The sequence below is a fragment of the Trichomycterus rosablanca genome, chromosome 6, assembly GCF_030014385.1.
Source record: "Trichomycterus rosablanca isolate fTriRos1 chromosome 6, fTriRos1.hap1, whole genome shotgun sequence".
Classification (NCBI taxonomy): Eukaryota; Metazoa; Chordata; class Actinopteri; order Siluriformes; family Trichomycteridae; genus Trichomycterus; species Trichomycterus rosablanca.
In genome coordinates, this window is record NC_085993.1 from 17,493,897 (window position 1) to 17,514,157 (window position 20,261).

A 20,261-nucleotide genomic window follows, 5' to 3' on the forward strand; every position below is an offset into this window, starting at 1 on the left:
GATTGCTTACTATCAGTATGAGTCATGGTGTGGAACTAGAGAGTTCTTAGAATTTATACCTTCTGTTAAACAGCGCTCTTTTGTCGACTTGGATGGCCTGCAAAGTGCTGTTTTGCAGCAAATGGGCTTTATTTCCTGGCACGGACTTCCACTACCAAGTGCCAACCACACTGTTTCCCAGTGGGTTATGCATATGGCTAGGACAAATAATCATGCTCTCCATTGTGGTTGCATTCTGTCATACGATTATTTTGTCAGTATTTTTAAAATGAGACAAAAAGTACCCAGGGCGGCTAATAAATGCTTTCAGGTCTGTGGCACATCCCGGCAGTGCTGTTTCTGAATTTAGGTGAATGCATGAACTGATCACTGGAGCAAATCACAACTTGGAAAAAAGGTTAAATACACTTTCATTGAAATGGCTATTTTTGATCTGTATTTGTGTTCTGTGTTGCAAAGAAATGTTGATGTCTGTTCAGATTAGCTCAGGGTCATACAGGTCTACTGGATGAGATAGTAAAAGGAACTAATGACTTATTTTTCAAAAACAAACTACATAAAAAGTTAAATAATATTATGCTTTACAATAAAACTGTTCTATTGAATTGCAGTGATGATGATGAGTTTTATGCAATAAACTAAAGTAAATAGAACGAATTTCAAACTAACAATTTTAGATTTGCAGAACAAAATTTGCAAATATTTATTTTTATTGGATATGCTATTTAGACAACTAGTATACGGTACCTTGAGTGGCACATTGTGCATAACTAGTTAGGGAACTATAATTACATAGGGATCTATGTAATTAGATTACCATATTTATTGTTTTATTAAAATTTTCACCTCTAAGTTACACTCTATATTAAATAATAAATAATAAAGATAGTTGACCCCACCCCCCATTGCAGGTGTAGCCTAGCGTTTAAGGTACTGGACTAGTAATCAAAAGGTTGCTTCTTCAAGCAAGTACATGTACATACCTATGTTATCTGTTTAGTATGTGGAACCGTAAAAGTCCTTTAATTCCCTCAATTGTATTTTAATATATTGTTTTATATTCTCTTATATATGTTTGATTGGTTAAGTTTTAGAGACAGAAAAAGTCAAAGAAGATAATTTATACCATTCATTTACTGACTGATTCTGTTCTTTATGATGTGCCATATATTTTAATAGGTGACAGATTTTGACTGCAGGCAGGCCAGTCAAGCACCTCCCCCCATTGCAGTTGTAGCCTAGCGTTTAAGATACTGGATTAGTAATCAAAAGGTCACTGGTTCAAGCCCCACCTTTGCCAGGTTGCCACAGTGGGGCCCTTGAGCAAGGTCCTTAACCTTCAATTGCTTATTATAAGATATTATACTGTCACAGTACTGTAAGTAGCTTTGGATAAAAGCGTCTGCTAAATGCTGAAAATGTAAATGTAAAGATTAGGGAAAAGTAATCTATGTACATTAGTCTGTTGCTTTAAACTGCATTACCTTGCTTTATTGTTTATAACACTTATCACTACAGACTTTTACATAAATACCTGTACATTGCAAGTGTTTGCAAATTGTGTTAAAAGCAAACAATCAGTTTCAAATAATTAATAATTTGTTACTTAAGTTAGTAAGAGGGAAACGTTTTCCAACCACTGTAGTCTATTAGTTTGTACTACCATACTCATTTACTTTAGTAATGTTTAACACGGCTCAGTGTAGTTAGGAGCTATCGGTCAGGTAGTGGCACACTTGGTGAACATCCAAAATAGGCTCTTTCTAGCAAACTGCAGCATCAAAGTTAGGAGTACAACAGTGTGTCAGGCAGTACTGGCCTGTAAGTTTAACATAACATATTTATATATTTGTGAATCTGTGGGTATTTCAGTTTCTTTCAGTCTTTCAAAAACATGCATTTAGGTGAATTGGGAACACTTTATTGCCATAAACTGTAAGTAATTCTAAATAGTTGCCTGCAGATAGTTCTACAGAGATTTAATGACTTGTCCTAGTGTTTTCAAAACAAGCTGCGGACCCATTTTGAAATAAAACGTTACTTTCTGAATAAAGATGATCATCATAATTCTTCTTCTTATGTATTATTATATTTAATCAGTTTTTACTAACCGCGCCATCCTGGTTAGAGCTGCGGTGGGTTTATTGCCATCTGCAAACATTAGGCATGAAACTGAACCTGGGCTGCTGGTGCTGTGGTGCATTAATACTACATATTTTTAGTTAAATATTCTTACACACCACATTATTTGAGCCTCACCATGGGATTTACAATGGGATTTTCTGAATCTACACACTTAATACTGGGATTGCAGGAAACGGAGAGATACACCATTGACCAGGTGTCAATCCATCATAGCACAACACACAATTCCATCTTTACTTAGTCACAAAAAAGGGCCAATTTAGAGTAACCAGTTCAGCTTTTACAGTCACTGAAGTTTAGTTCTCTCCTCATGCAATAATCTTATTTATCCTACTATCCCGATGTCCCATTTTTGCTGACTTTATCCTGTTAATGGATCATTGCCTATTGTTAAAGGTTAACTGTTGCATGACTAACTGTGTTTTTCTTTTCTTTATCCAGTGTCCCCACATGCCAGTGCATTACTAATGCAAAGGCTACTGTTCTTAAGGCTGAGGTAGTAGATTGAATAGTTGTGGGGTACAAATCCTCTCTCTGAGATAACTATACAATCTACTGTCTTTCCTAAGGAGACAGTCTGATCAACTGCCTGCTCTTCAGTGACCAGACATCCATCCATCTCAACCTTGAATTTAAAAAGCATTAGTCTCTATGGTTAATCAGCCTTTTTTGTAAAGTTAGGAATGAATTAAAATACCAGGAGCTCTGTTTATCAGGTACCGTGTTCTCACAAGGTGAGGTAGTAGGTTGTATAGTTTGTGGGAGGAATCACGTCCTTTTGTGGTGATAACTATACAGTCTATTGCCTTCCTTGAGAGACACAAGAACATCTGTGGAAAATGAATGGACTATTAAGGCTTCTTTAAGGCTTATTTAAAGCAGCTTAACCTTGTGATCATGAGTACCTGTAGAATTGAGGTAGAAAGTAATGCTGTTACAAATGTATAATGCAGTTACAAATGTATAATTATAATTTCTTCTTTATACTTATTTAACAGTTTTGAAGACTGAGCTTGTACCCCGATTTCATTAAAAGAACACATTTTTGACTTCCATACATCTATCCAAAACATTCAAATGACATTTTAATAAAATTATCTGTCCAGGGTGTTTTCTACCTGTTGCCTGGTGAATTGTACCCCCGTGACGCTAAGTAAAATAAAGTGGTGGAAAAACAGACAATGAGTAAATGAATGAATGTTTATGTGGTGTTTGAGGGCCATAATTGGCATATATATATATATATATATATATATATATATATATATATATATATATATAATATATATATATATATATATATATACATATATACATATCTATGTTATCTGTTTAGTGTGTGGAACCAAAACGTCCTTTAATTTAATATATTGTTTTTCAATATATTGTTCGAAATTCTCTCCTATATGTTTGACAACATTCATTCATGGACTGATTCTGTTCTTTATGATGTGCCATACATTTTTAATAGGTGACAGATCTGGACTGCAGGCAGGCCAGTCAAGCACACAAACATTGTGTCTACACACAAACAAGCTGAAATGTGAATCTGACCACATCATGTCTTATTTGATCAGAAATAAACATAGAAAACCCAAGGCTTAGAAATCCCAAGTGTCTTGTATAGAATTGATGTCGTTCTCTTTGTGTAGTTTTTGCATTTTTTGATGCAATGGCGGACCGTGTTATGTATTTTTTTTTTTTTTAATTTCTGCTAAGCAAATGTAGCTATATTTACATCTACATTTTCAGCATTTAGCAGACGCTTTTATGCAAAGCTACTTGCAGTACTGTGACAGTATACTGTCTAAGCAATTGAGGGTTAAGGGCCTTGCTCAAGGGCCCAACAGTGGCAACCTGGCAGTGGTGGGGCTTGAACCAGCAACCTTTGGATTACTAATCCAGTACCTTAACCACTAGGCCACAACTAGTGGCTAGATGGTTAACTAGATGTTGAAAGACCTAATTATTTACAGTACTGCACTGACAAATGTTCGTTTTGAACTGTCTGAAAATTCTTTCATGAAGTTTGTGACAAAGTGGTGAGCCATGACCCATATTGAATCCTCTTTTGCCCAATCGTGATACCCTTACCTCTTACCAGTATACTTGCTTGTTGTAAAATATTAAACTTTTTGTAAAATGTCCATTCCAAACAGAAAAAAAAAAAAAAAATCACTCTTATTTTAATCCTGTCCCAGTTTATTTTTTGGTTGTGGTGGGAGTTTGAAATTACAAATTTGTATATATTTACAAAATACAATCAAGCTGTTTAAACAAAACATTAAAGCTATTTATTTGTACTTTTGTCAGTTGTCAGCTTATTAAAAAATAAATAACACAGATTGTTTTATTGCATTGTACAAAATTCCCAGCTTTTGTAAAAATTAATAAAATAAAATTTGACAATACAGTATATACAGAATATAACTAGCCAGTAGTCCACTGCTGCAGACATCTACTCTGACCAAGGAAGGTCTTGCTTAACACCTACAAGTGTGGAGTTGCAAACCACTTCTTTTCACTTGCAGTACATAGAGAGAGCAGCATTGAGTTTGAGTCATGCACTGCTACCCATTATTCATGATCTCTGTGCAGACATACACCGTTCAGCCATAACATTAAAACCACCTCCTTGTTTCTACACTCACTGTTCATTTTATCAGCTCCACTTACCATATAGAAGCACTTTGTAGTTCTACAATTACTGACTGTAGTCCATCTGTTTCTCTATATACCTTTTTAGCCTGCTTTCACCCTTTCAACCTGTTCTTTAATAGTCAGGACCCCCACAGGACCACCACAGAGCAGGTATTATTTAGGTGGTGGATGATTCTCAGCACTGCAGTGACACTGACATGGTGGTGGTGTGTTTGTGTGTGTTGTGCTGGTATGAGTGGATCAGACACAGCAGCACTGCTGGAGTTTTTAAATACTGTGTCCACTCATTGTCCACTTCATAGACACTCCTACCTAGTTGGTCCACCTTGTAGATGTAAAGTCAGAGACGATCGCTCATCTATTGCTGCTGTTTGAGTTGGTCATCTTCTAGACCTTCATCAGTGGTCACAGGACGCTGCATACGGGGTGCTGTTGGCTGGATGTTTTTTGGTTGGTGGACTATTCCCAGTCCAGCATTGACAGTGAGGTGTTTAAAAACTCCAGCAGCATTGCTGTGTCTTATCCACTCATAACAGCACATCACACACTAACACACCACCACCATGTCAGTGTCACTGCAGTGCTGAGAATGATCCACCACCCAAATAATACCTGCTCTGTAGTGGTCCTGTGGGGGTCCTGACCACTGAATAACAGCATGAAAGGGGGCTAACAGAGCATGCAGAGAAACAGATGGACTACAGTCAGTAGTGGTCAGTAACTACAAAGTGCTTCTATTTGGTAAGTGAAGCTGATAACATGGACAGTGAGTGTAGAAACAAGAAGGTGTTCATAATGTTATTCCTGATTGGTGTATTTGACCAGCCAGCAGAGGCTACAGTTGTAGTTGTAGTAGTGATGGGGAATTTCTTTTGACCAATCCTTTCAACAGACATAGCCAATCATGTCTGTTGGGAGGCACCCGCCAGCTGATAGCACAGCTGAGATTTGAACTTGGTTTTCAGTGGTGGTGGGCTAGTGCTTTTTTAAATACATCTAACATCTAGCATTTGTTTTCCGTGCATTTTATTGTCTGGATTTTTTTTACTCGTTGTTTTATTTGTGTCACTGTCTCTGCTGATTTTGTTCAGTTGTGTTGACAGTTGTTTTGCTGAGCTCCATATTATTCTCTTTACTGTGCTGCATTTCCCTACCAGGACAAAGTCTGTACCACAGCTTCCTATATGCCACTTTTATCTTTGGGATTTTAAATGAATATAATATAGGATTAACTGCTGAATTAGCATGAGACAGGAGGACACATATGTCAGTAATGAATGGAGGCACAACATTTCCACCATAGAAATTAATAGTGTGCATTAGGTACAGAGGGAGCCAACAGACAGCAAATAAAATCAAAACCAGTAACAGTGAACCAGCCAGATGGTACTCTTTGTGATAATATGTTCTGGACTCTGAAGCCACACCCACATTTGCTCTTAACTGCCGTCTAGTGGTTAAGAAGATATACCAATATAGGGCCAATATAACAGCCAAAGCAGGAAGCAAAGAGCTAAAAAATATGCATTTAACTAAGTATGATTCAGAGATAACAGCTAAGAAACTGCATTCAAAAGTGCTGGAGTTAACATGTGTTGAATTATCCCAGGACTTGTGCCAGCCGAACAGAGGGATGAAACCCAGCATAGCAGCAGTAAACCAGCAAGAAGCCACCGCTATCCAAGACATTCTTTTGGTGACTGTACTCTTATACCTGAAAGAGCAGTAGAAATGTGTTAGAATCTTTGAATAATTTGTTTTACTTTTTTTTATTGCAAAGCAACACCAAAAGTTTTTAAAAAAATACAGAAGCAGTTCAATTTGTAAGCCCTTTGTCAGAAGAGAGACCTAAACTAAATAAGTGAGTCAACATCAAGACCATGGGTGGTTTGTTCCTTAGGGAGATCGGGCGACGCACCACCAAAGGGCGAAAGGGAAGAAATTTTTCTCTCACATTCAGCCAGTGTTAAACTAGCTGTGACTGTTCTGGACAGTCTGTCTTGCCTCTGAATATCGTAGTCCAATCAGCGTCGAGTTGTGATCCGTACAGTACCGCCCCTTTGGGCGATTTCAGTCTGATTGAAAATCACCTGGATTTCTCTAAAAGACTCTCATATTAAGAATCTCATACTTTTTTTCCAACTGTAGGCACTGCAATATAATCTGTATGGGTTCCGGGAGGGCTCGCACTTACGTGCTTGCATCAAAGGTAACCTGGTGTAGTGATAATTGGAGCAGCTAGCGATCTTGTCAACATGACTACCATTACCTCAGTTCGGAGCCATTCCATCGTGTCATTAGGGGAAATGCCATTCAGTCATTGTAGTAATCAGGATAAATTATCAACTAAAGAATTAGGGCCACCCAGACCAAATTTAAACATCAAGCAAGTATCTACAAAGGGGGGGAAAGTTACAAGTAAATTACAAGTAATTTTTAAATTGTGATTGCACTTATTGTATCTCCCCAATTGTTTAATTGTACTTCTTTATTCATTGCACATCAGCCCCAATGACAATCTTTATTCTGGATCTGCTGCACCTAAAATAAAATGCTATCTGATGAAGACTGAATTAAATTGTTAGTGTGAAGGCTTTACTTAATTTTATGATTAATGGTAAAGCTGGTCTCCCTCCAAGAGTTCAAAGTTACTTGTGAGGGCAAACTGACAGATGACTTAAGATGTTAATTATTTAAGCTTTAATTTACCCATAGAACAGGTCACCTTGGCCATCATCGCAACAATTGCCCCCCTTCGAGATTTGGCAGGAGCCGCCACTGATCAAGATCACACCCTAGGGTTCACAAATGTCGTTGCTACTGTATTTGCAAGCACTCTTTCAAAATTGGATAGCATATTAATAGAAGATAAAATGTAAATAAAGTAAAAATAATTACAACAGCTAATCTCACCCCACCCTATCACTGTAAAATTGTTAGCCAAACAAATAAACACTTTTTGGATTTTGAGTTTACTCATCTTAGGGGCCAGTTGCTTAAAGTTGTCAAGGCCAGATGCTTAAAGTTCAAAGAACTATGATTATTTAAGTTTAGAATTAGACCAATATTACGTTTATTTAAATATAATTTAAATTACCACAGTAAACCTGATTATATACAATATACATATACAATATATAGATACAAACTTGGTTATAATGCAGTGTTTAACAACTTAAGCAAATTTTTATAGTAAAGTGTTTATCAACTTAAGCAAAATTTACAAGATTAGTTTATAATACCACACGAAAGAATGAGCTTTCTCACAAAAACATGTATTTATTAATGAATTTTTAAAAATGTAATGTTCAAATTACATTACTGCAACATTTAATTACTAAAATAAAGAAATATAATAAGAAATATAAATTTATGTTGATACATTTACCTACTTTATTACATGTTTTGTCAGCTGGTCTTTTTATATTGTATCATTTTATAAGCTTGTGTAGATTCTACGACAAGCCAATATGCGTATACTCGTTTTATTACAAGAGACTTACGTTAGAGGAATGCACACACGGAGACATCGGTCCACTGCAATAGCCAGAAGGAAGGCAACTGAAGCCACTTGTGGTATAATTAAGACACAGCAAAAAAAGAGACAGGCATGAAATGACGTTTCCACCTTGACATCCACCAGTACAGATAATGGCACTCCTACAGTCCCAACCAGTAAGTCAGCCATTGCCAAAGATGCAATAAAGCAGAAGGTGGGTTGGTTGAGGGTACCACACAACCACACTGCACAGATTACCAGCACATTGCCTATGCAACATGCTACAGCAATTAATACCTCAAAAAGTATGTAGACCCATCGATCAATACTAGCCATGAATGCAAAAATCCTTTACCAGACAAGTGGTCATAAAAGAGCATAAGATGTGTGCTGGTTGTAGACTTCCTATGAAGCTTGGTTAAATACATTTTCGTCAGCAAATACACCCACCCACACAGGTAGTGGTGAAGTATAAATAAACATGAATGATTTTGTCATGTAAAAATGCCTAGAGACAGTAAAACAAACAGAAAACTATGAAGACCTTATAAAAATTATTGGCTGATTTTAAACTAGCAAACAAGTAAGCTTCATTTCAGTATCAACATAAATTAAAACATAGACTCTTTATAAAACAGCAAGCATTGTGAAAACAGACAAATTATCAGTTTAAAACAGTCAGTACATCAAATGTAAGGTTCTCATCAGCAGGAAAATGTTTTACTTAATAGTAATGCAACCTGTGGCTTTAGCAATGAAAAAACACTTAATTGAAAGATTCTTTATTACTATTAATGACATAAATCCAGGTCAGATTGGTTGAACTGTTAACCACAAAAGACACGTGATATACCACTAAACATTTACTCTGTTTCAAAACTTACAGACGTTTCAACAGACTAACAGAAGCAAAGCTAACTGTAAACCAATTAGGGTAAATGTTTCTTCAGTTCCATCTAACTAATTGCAAATTAAAAGATTAAAGGTAAACATGTAATGAGCCCACCTGTCATTGAGATTGGCGACAATGCTAACCTATGTAATCATGTCCTTCTGCCTTTTTTGGCGCCATTGCAAGTGACTCACCAGTAGCTTCATTAGTTTAGTACATTTATTCTTTTTATTTTTTGATTGTGTCACGTTTGTTTTCTTTTTGCATATACTATGCTGTTTATTCAGCTTATCAATAAGGATGTACACTGATCAGCCATAGCATTAAAACCACCTCCTTGTTTCTACACTCACTGTCCATTTTATCAGCTCCACTTACCATATAGAAGCACTTTGTAGTTCTACAATTACTGACTGTAGTTCATGTTTCTCTGCACACTTTTTTAGTCTGCTTTCACCCTGTTCTTCAATGGTCAGGTATTATTTGGGTGGTGGATCATTCTCAGCACTGCAGTGACACTGACATGGTGGTGGTGTGTTAGTGTGTGTTGTGCTGGTATGAGTGGATCAGACACAGCAGTGCTGCTGGAGTTTTTAAATACCGTGTCCACTCACTGTCCACTCTATTAGACACTCCTACCTAGTTGGTCCACCTTGTAGATGTAAAGTCTGAGACGATCGCTCATCTATTGCTGCTGTTTGAGTTGGTCATTTTCTAGACCTTCATCAGTGGTCACAGGACACTGCCTACGGGGCGCTGTTGGCTGGATATTTTTGGTTGGTGGACTATTCTGAGTCCAGCAGTGACAGTGAGGTGTTTAAAAACTCTATCAGCATTGCTGTGTCTTATCCACTCATACCAGCACAACATACACTAACACACAACCACCATGGCATTGTCACTGCAGTGCTGAGAATGACCCACCACTTAAATAATACCTACTCTGTAGTGGTCCTGGGAGAGTCCTGACCATTGTAGAACAGCATGAAAGGGGGCTGACAAAGCATGCAGAGAAATGGACTACAATCAGTAATTGTAAAACTAAAAAGTGCTTCTATATGGTAAGTGAAGCCAATAAATTGTAGGTGGTTTTAACGTTATGGCTGATCAGTGTATTTCTTATTTATACAAGAAAGCAGCAGAAACCTTGTTTATTTAAGTGAAACAACTGCTCTAGCTACAGATACATTGGATGCCATCATCATTTACCCCTATACCGGAGGAGTTTTACATTACATTTATATTTTCATTACATTACAGTTACAGTATACAGTCTGAGCAATTGAGGGTTAAGGGCCTTGCTCAGAGGCCCAACAGCATCAACCTGGCACTGGTGGGGCTTGAACCAATGACCTTTTGATTACTAGTCCAGTACCTTAACCACTAGGCTACGGCATGCCCTAGTGAGTGTAGTTTAATGTGCTTCACAGAAACATGGCTAATCAGCAACATCTCAAGTTAATGTGGATGTACCAGGATGCACTACAGTAGGAGTGGACAGAGATCCGGATTCCAGCGACAAACGCAAACGTGGAGGATTTGCCGTCAGAAACGTCATTAACATCAGATGATGCAACACAGGACATGTAACCGCTGAAGTGACCATCTGCAGACGGGATATTGAGCAAGTGGTGAGTCTTAGACCATATTACATGCCAAGAGAGTTCTCACGTGACTTTCCAAATGCACACAGAGACATGTGACATCATCCACCTCATTATCGCAAGACTACAAAGACTTCAGTCTACTCTCTATACTCATGTTGTGAAGTGTTACACCAGGAAAAACAGGATAACAGACCTCATTAATGCTAATGTAAAGCATGAATACAGTGCCACTCCCCTGCCTGCACTTAGGGAAATCTAATCATAATCTTGTCTTTTTTGAACTCCAAAACAGACTACAAATACAAATTTAACCAAAAACCAAACGCTCGTTCAGGAAGTGGTCTAGTGAGGCGGAAGGGGCCCTTAGGGACTGTTTCGTGTCAACTGACCAGAGTGTGTTGCAGGAGACACATGGTGAGGACATTGCTGGCACATTCTGCACCACTGCCTACCTAAATTTCTGTATGGACATTGTTGTCTCCAGCAAAACTATGTGCTGTTTTTCCAACCACAAGCCCTGGATTACCAGCAACATCAACTTAAAGAGAGCTCATCAACAAGAAAACAGAGAGCAGGGCTGGAGTGGGTCCAGCAGGAACTCATAGTATGGTTGAAAAAGGCAAAGGAGTCATACAGAAGGAAGTCAGAGCAGAAACCATGGGAAAAAAGCACAACCTAGCAGATGGGGATGTGGTGAGAGCACACCAGTTCAACCACTTCTTCAATGGGGTTGATAGTCCTGCTGCAGATAACACCTCTGAACCCCCTCTACCAGCCACTGATGACTACACAGTTTTCATCTTCACACCTTCTTCCACCAGCCACTGATGACTACACAGTTATCACAGTTATCCACACCGATAAATACACAATAAATATTCCTTATCACCCAAAACAGCTGCTGATGTCATCTTCCCTTCAGACATCACTGCAGGTCAAGTGAGAAGAGAACTGAGGTGGCTTTCTCCCAGCAAGGCAGCTGGCCTGGGTAGACGGTGCCTGAAAATGCTCAAGGCATGTGCTGCTGAACTGGGGGTGCCACTTCAACACATAGGAGGGTTCCCCGTTAGCCCCTGTTCCCCAGAAAGCAGACCCGAGCATGCCATGATTTTGGAACAGTAGACCAGACATCTCACATCATGAAACCATTTGAATGACTGCTACTCCAATCGCAGTTTGCTTACCAGGAACAGGTGGGGGTGGACGATGCCATCCTCTACTTGCTACACAGGGCCTACTCTCACCTTGATAAGGAAAGCAGAGTGGTGAGGATCATGTTCTTTGATTTCTCCTGCGCCTTCAACATCATCCAGCCCTTTCTAATGAGAGACTAGCTGTCAAAGATGGGAGAGGACTCCTGGTGACTGGAGTGATGGACCTTACAGAGAGACTTCAGTATTTCAGGCTTAAGGACTGTGTATCAGCGATAAAAATCAGTAGCACCGGTGCAACACAGGGGATTGCACTTACCCCTATCGCTTCTGATTTTAAGTACTCTGAGTCATGCCACATGCAGAAATGATCAGATGACACTGCAGTTGTGGGGTGTATAGAGGGGTAGTGGGCAGGAGGAGGAGTACAGGAGCTTGGTGGACGACATTGTGACATAACGCAAATCAAACAATCCACAGCTCAACACCTAAGACCAAGAACATAGTGGTGTACTTCTTGAGGCCAAAGCCTCATCCACAACCTCAATAAAGATGGCTGTGTGGAGTTGTTTAGGATTTACAAATACCAGGGGCTGCAGGGGAATGATAAACTGGACTGGTCAGACAACACAAACACTACACAGAGGAAAAGACAGAGCCAACAGAGCCACCTGTACTTCTCGTGGATCTGTACAAAAAACTCTTGCTCTTGATGTTCTACCAGTCTGTCGTGGTAGCATGAAGAAGAGGGATACTACATGGCTTAACACACTGGTAAGCAAAGCTGGCTCTGTGGTTGGCACATAGTTAGATACTTGTATGCAGATGGCTGAGAAGATAACCCTTAATAAGCTTCTATCCATCGTGGATAATGCACACCACCCTCTAAACTGCACATTCAAAAGACAGAGAAGTTTTTTTAGTGACAACAGCTCTCTGTCTATCCATCCAAATTTGGCTGACAGATGGGGCATGAAGGCTATTAACGTGTCAGTTACCCTTAATTGACCGCCATCAGCTTCATGTTAAGAATTAATTCGTTTCAGGTGGATGTTTATATTGATTGTGGCTATTGCTTATTGACTTGCCACCTCCTTTTTCGGGAATCTGCTTTCTCTGGAACCCTGATGTCAGACTTGCTGTGGATTTCTGCTAAAGTATGATGCGAGCACTCTTTTTTCTCATTTCCGGAGCAGGCCTCTAATGCATCGCTGTCCCTGCCTCATTCTGAGTTCCTTTCACTCCTCTTTTTCCTAGAACTATGTTGTACTAGGTGCTCTGACCAGCTTGCCATATTGAAATTAAAACTAAGGTAACATAATCACACATTCCTAGTCTAAGAAGTAGGTCACATGTTCTCTTTTACACTTTTACTCTGTTTACTTTTTTGGTCCACACCCGAGCTTGCTTAAAGTGCACCTGAACTTTTGTTTGATACCTGCTTGATAACTGCTTATACACATGCCCAAACATACCAAACTTGGGGTCAATAATTACATTTAAAGTGTTAATCAAATTGCAAGTGTTCAAACACCATTAAAATGCAAAACCTACTGCACTAAAAACCTGAACTAAGTTTGCCCAGAAAACATGAAAACACCTAGTCAGGTCTGGGAAATATAGTAGTTGATGGTTACTGGTTTAAAGCTGTGTGCTTTGTCAGCTATACAAAAGTTAATCAACCAGCTACAGAAAAATTAACTTAATTACTGTATTATTATTTGTCCTTAAGCACACAAAGATAATCCACAATACACAAAGTATTGTAAATATAAATATTTAAACATATATCAAAAAGTAATGTCGAAATTTGGTGGGCAGCACAGTGGCTCAGTGCGTAGCCATGTCGCCTCATGGCAAGAAGGTCCTGGGTTAGATTTCCAGGTGGAAATCCGTGTCCGGGTCCTTTCTGTGTGGAGCTTGCATGTTCTCTCCGTGTCTGCGTGGGTCCCCTCCAGGCTTTTCCGTTTCCTCCCACAGTCCAAAGACACGCAAGTAAGGTGAATTGCAGACACAAAATTGTCCATGACTGTGTTTGACAGTAAAAACTTGAACTGATGTAACAAGTAATTACCTGTCCTGGCATGAATGTAACCAAAGTGTGTAAAACTTGAAATTAAAATCCTAATAAATAAAGAAATGAACTTTGGTAATTTGGTAAAACTGTATGGATCACTGTAAATTTCATTCTTATTAGCATGATAACCTCCAGGTTGAAGTATATTCCTTATTTGTTAGTAACTATTACAATTCAGTTGTGATAGACAAAACTAACTTGCAGAATTGTGAGGTATTGTAGAAAGCTGGTCATGATAGAAAAATAGTCGCTTTTTTTTGCATATACATGCAAGTAGAAGCAAAGTGCAGGACTTGCAGACCACAAAATGCTCATAAAGAGTTTTTATGATGGTGACAGTGGTAGAGCGGAAGTTTCTATTAGTCTTTTTAATTAATACTTTTACATTTTGTATTTACTAATATTTATTTTGTTTTTGCATTTGTATGTTTTTATAGCTAGTGAAATGAATGAAATGTTCAATTGATTTAAAAGACACATTGGACAGTATTAAAACTTTAAATGTCTTGTAAAAAGAGGCAATAGTTCAAACAATAAACCACAAATGATAGTCATGGGTGATCTGCATTTAGGTAATGCACGCCACTGTAATGCACAAATAAAAAAAAACAAATTTTATATATACAGTGCCTTGCAAAAGTATTCAGCCCCCTTGAACTTTTCAACCTTTTGCCACATTTCAGGCTTCAAACATAACGATATGAAATTGTAATTTTTTGTGAAGAATCAACAAGTGGGACACAATCGTGAAGTGGAATGAAATTTATTGGATATTTTAAACTTTTTTTAGAAATAAAAAACTGAAAAGTGGGGCGTGCAATATTATTCAGCCCCCTTGCGTTAATACTTTGTAGCGCCACCTTTTGCTGCGATTACAGCTGCAAGTCGCTTGGGGTATGTCTCTATCAGTTTTGCACATCGAGAGACAGACATTTTTGCCCATTCTTCCTTGCAAAACAGCTCGAGCTCAGTGAGGTTGGATGGAGAGCGTTTGTGAACAGCAGTTTTCAACTCTTTCCACAGATTCTCGATGGGATTCAGGTCTGGACTTTGACTTGGCCATTCTAACACCTGGATAAGTTTATTTGTGAACCATTCCATTGTAGATTTTGCTTTATGTTTTGGATCATTGTCTTGTTGGAAGATAAATCTCCGTTCCAGTCTCAGGTCTTTTGCAGACTGCAACAGGTTTTCTTCCAGAATGGTCCTGTATTTGGCTCCATCCATCTTCCCATCAATTTTAACCATCTTCCCTGTCCCTGCTGAAGAAAAGCAGGCCCAAACCATGATGCTGCCACCACCATGTTTGACAGTGGGGATGGTGTGTTCAGGGTGATGAGCTGTGTTGCTTTTACGCCAAACATAACGTTTTGCATTGTGGCCAAAAAGTTCGATTTTGGTTTCATCTGACCAGAGCACCTTCTTCCACATGTTTGGTGTGTCTCCCAGGTTACTTTTTATAGATATCTTTGAGAAATGGCTTTCTTCTTGCCACTCTTCCATAAAGGCCAGATTTGTGCAGTGTACGACTGATTGTGTCCTATGGACAGAGTCTCCCACCTCAGCTGTAGATCTCTGCAGTTCATTCAGAGTGATCATGGGCCTCTTGGCTGCATCTCTGATCAGTCTTCTCCTTGTTTGAGCTGAAAGTTTAGAGGGACGGCCGGGTCTTGGTAGATTTGCAGTGGTCTGATACTCCTTCCATTTCAATATGATCGCTTGCACAGTGCTCCTTTATTTCTAAAAAAAGTTTAAAATATCAAATAAATTTCGTTCTACTTCACGATTGTGTCCCACTTGTTGTTGATTCTTCACAAAAAATTACAATTTCATATCGTTATGTTTGAAGCCTGAAATGTGGCAAAAGGTTGAAAAGTTCAAGGGGGCTGAATACTTTTGCAAGGCACTGTATATACATACAGTGTATCACAAAAGTGAGTACACCCCTCACATTTCTGCAAATATTTCATTATATCTTTTCATGGGACAACACTATAGACATGAAACTTGGATATAACTTAGAGTAGTCAGTGTACAACTTGTATAGCAGTGTAGATTTACTGTCTTCTGAAAATAACTCAACACACAGCCATTAATGTCTAAATAGCTGGCAACATAAGTGAGTACACCCCACAGTGAACATGTCCAAATTGTGCCCAAATGTGTCGTTGTCCCTCCCTGGTGTCATGTGTCAAGGTCCCAGGTGTAAATGGGGAGCAGGGCTGTTAAATTTGGTGTTTTGGGTAAAATTCTCTCATACTGGCCACTGGATATTCAACATGGCACCTCATGGCAAAGAACTCTCTGAGGATGTGAGAAATAGAATTGTTGCTCTCCACAAAGATGGCCTGGGCTATAAGAAGATTGCTAACACCCTGAAACTGAGCTACAGCATGGTGGCCAAGGTCATACAGCGGTTTTCCAGGACAGGTTCCACTCGGAACAGGCTTCGCCAGGGTCGATCAAAGAAGTCGAGTCCACGTGTTCGGCGTCATATCCAGAGGTTGGCTTTAAAAAATAGACACATGAGTGCTGCCAGCATTGCTGCAGAGGTTGAAGACGTGGGAGGTCAGCCTGTCAGTGCTCAGACCATACGCCGCACACTGCATCAACTCGGTCTGCATGGTCGTCATCCCAGAAGGAAGCTGACGCACAAGAAAGCCCGCAAACAGTTTGCTGAAGACAAGCAGTCCAAGAACATGGATTACTGGAATGCCCTGTGGTCTGACGAGACCAAGATAAACTTGTTTGGCTCAGATGGTGTCCAGCATGTGTGGCGGCGCCCTGGTGAGAAGTACCAAGACAACTGTATCTTGCCTACAGTCAAGCATGGTGGTGGTAGCATCATGGTCTTGGGCTGCATGAGTGTTGCTGGCACTGGGGAGCTGCAGTTCATTGAGGGAAACATGAATTCCAACATGTACTGTGACATTCTGAAACAGAGCATGATCCCCTCCCTTCGAAAACTGGGCCTCATGGCAGTTTTCCAACAGGATAACGACCCCAAACACAACCTCCAAGATGACAACTGCCTTGCTGAGGAAGCTGAAGGTAAAGGTGATGGACTAAACCCAATTGAGCACCTGTGGTGCATCCTCAAGTGGAAGGTGGAGGAGTTCAAGGTGTCTAACATCCACCAGCTCCGTGATGTCATCATGGAGGAGTGGAAGAGGATTCCAGTAGCAACCTGTGCAGCTCTGGTGAATTCCATGCCCAGGAGGGTTAAGGCAGTGCTGGATAATAATGGTGGTCACACAAAATATTGACACTTTGGGCACAATTTGGACATGTTCACTGTGGGGTGTACTCACTTATGTTGCCAGCCATTTAGACATTAATGGCTGTGTGTTGAGTTATTTTCAGAAGACAGTAAATCTACACTGCTATACAAGTTGTACACTGACTACTCTAAGTTATATCCAAGTTTTATTTCTATAGTGTTGTCCCATGAAAAGATATAATAAAATATTTGCAGAAATGTGAGGGGTGTACTCACTTTTGTGATACACTGTATGTAAATATATATATATATATATATAACATTATAACATTATAACCACCTCCTTGTTTCTACACTCACTGTCCATTTTATCAGCTCCACTTACCATTTTGGAGCACTTTGTAGTTCTATAATTACTGACTGTAGTCCATCTGTTTCTCTGCATGCTTTGTTAGCCCCCTTTCATGGCCAGGACCCCCACAGGACCACCACAGAGAAGATATTACTTGGGTGTTGGATCATTCTTAGCACTGCAGTGACACTGACATGGTGGCGGTGTGTTAGTGTGTATTGTGCTGGTATGAGTGGATCAAACACAGCAGCGCTGCTGGAGTTTTTAAATACTGTGTCCACTCACTGTCCACTCTATTAGACACTCATACCTAGTTGGTCCACCTTGTAGATGTAAAGTCAGGGACGATCGCTCATCTATTGCTGCTGTTTGAGTTGGTCATCTTCTAGACCTTCATCAGTGGTCAAAGGATGCTGCCCATGGGGCACTGTTGTCTGGATGTTTTTGGTTTGTGGACTATTCTCAGTCCATCAGTGCTGCTGTGTCTGATCCACTCATACCAGCACAACACACACTAACACACCACCACCATGTCAGTGTCACTGCAGTGCTGAGAATGATCCACCACCCAAATAATACCTACTCTGTGGTGGGCCTGGGATAGTCCTGACCATTGAAGAACAGCATGAAAGGGGGCTAACAAAGCATGCAGAGAAACAGATGGACTACAGTCAGTAATTGTAGAACTACAAAGTGCTTCTATATGGTAAGTGGAGCTGATAAAATGGACAGTGAGTGTAGAAACAAGGAGGTGGTTTTAATGTTATGGCTGATCAGTGTGTATACAGTATTAAACATAAGGTCTGCTTCAAAAGCTAATGTTGCAATGCAGTGAACTAGCAAATATTGTAATGAAGTGTAGTAGCTAATGTTGTAATACATTGGATGAAATTCTAAAACTCGGTTGAGAACATAAAGTCCTTCTTTAGTTTGGTGGTGCCAACGTATGTCACCCTTTACAGATGTGGCAAGTGAAAAACTGCTTTTTTTCATTTGACCTTTTATTTTTACATGTATTTGCTGACTGTTGTCCATCTGTTTTCTCTGCATGCTTTGTTAGCCCCCTTTCATGCTGTTCTTCTATGGTCAGGACCCCCACAGGACCACTACAGAGCAGGTATTATTTGGGTGGTGGATCATTCTCAGCACTGCAGTGATACTGACATGGTGGTTGTGTGTTAGTGTGTGTTGTGCTGGTATGAGTGGATCAGACACAGCAGCGCTGCTGGAGTTTTTAAATACCGTGTCCACTCACTGTCCACTCTGTTAGACACTCCTAGCTAGTTGGTCCACCTTGTAGATTTAAAGTCAGAGACGATCACTCATCTATTGCTGCTGTTTGAGTTGGTCATCTTCTAGACCTTCATCAGTGGTCACAGGATGCTCCCCACCGGGCACTGTTGGCTGGATATATTTTAGGTTGGTGGACTAATCTCAGTCCAGCAGTGACAGTGAGGTGTTTAAAAACTCCAGCAGCACTGCTGTGTCTGATCCACTCATACCAGCAGAACACACACTAACACACCACCACCATGTCAGTGTCACAGCAGTGCTGAGAATGATCCACCATCCAAATAGTACCTGCTCTGTGATGGTCCTGTGGGGGTCCTGACCATTAAAGAACAGTATGAAAGGTGGCTAACAAAGCATGCAGAGAAACAGATGGACTACAGTCAGTAATTGTAGAGCTACAAAGTGCTTCTGTATGGTAAGTGGAGCTGATAAAATGGACTGTGACTGTGTATGACATTAAACTTGTGAACTGATTAATCTTGTGTAACGAGTAACTACCGTTTCTGTCATGAATGTAACCTAAAGTGTAAAACATGATGTTAAAATCCTAATAAACAAACATTACTTATTTAATAAAGCAATAAGCCACGAGAGGCCGTACGTTACTGTGATTTTAGCACGGGAATGACGTTTTTGGCACGACGCGAAGCGGAGCCTAAAACTTCTTTCCCCGTGCTAAAATCGTAACAGTAACGTACGGTCTCGAGTGGCTTATTGCTTTTATAAAACGGCGGTCAACATAAAATATAATAAATACAACAATGTTTAATTCATAAATGTATTTATTGTGTATAAACTTACAATAAAGCATTCTTCCGCGACGCAAAATAGTTCGATTAACAGTGTTGCTAGGCAACATGAGGGCGACAATAACATTAAATTTTTCTTTTCAGTGGCGTATTAATATGGAATGATGTGAGGTGGTCATAGGTGTGAGTTTATCGGGGATTTTACAACGGCTTCGAACGCGGCTCAGCCAATCAGATTTTAGGACCGGAACTATCCGTTTTATAATTCTAATTTAATAATTTCTGAAAGGTATCCTCTGGGTAATCCATTTCCCCCACCTCACAAATGCATGCAAAAGGTAGTTTGCTGTTCTAAATTGCCACTAGGTATGAATGAGTAAATACATTGTAGGTGTGTGGTGCTTTGTGATAGATTGATGCCCTGTCTAGTGGGTATTCCTTCATTGTTCCAAAAGGGTCCCCAGCATATAAGGGTGCTGCCAGACCCCCTAAAAGGATAAACAAATTACATTAGTGTTTATTGTTTAAAATATTGTAATAAATATAATATAAAATATTAACAACAATTACAACAATTACATAAACAGTACAGCATCAGACAGTGTGCGATGAAGA

General features: G+C 39.5%; 1 protein-coding gene across 1 annotated transcript; it reads right to left on the bottom strand.

Moving 5' to 3' along the window:
• Positions 1–5,871: 5,871 nt before the first annotated feature.
• adora4a (adenosine A4 receptor a) lies at positions 5,872–8,641 on the bottom strand. Its single transcript, XM_062997166.1, has 2 exons — positions 8,310–8,641; positions 5,872–6,520 (listed from the first exon to the last, which is right to left on the bottom strand). Exons 1-2 carry the CDS (start codon positions 8,639–8,641, stop codon positions 5,872–5,874), a joined length of 981 nt encoding a protein of 326 aa, XP_062853236.1.
• Between the last annotated feature and the right edge of the window lie 11,620 nt (positions 8,642–20,261).

Coding starts and splice junctions, on each gene's coding strand:
- adora4a (XM_062997166.1), bottom strand. CDS start 8,641: ATGGCTAGTATTGATCGATGGGTCTACATACTTTTTGAGGTATTAATT. Junction 6,521..8,309: donor CGTGTGTGCATTCCTCTAAC/GTAAGTCTCTTG, acceptor CTGCTCTTTCAG/GTATAAGAGTACAGTCACCA.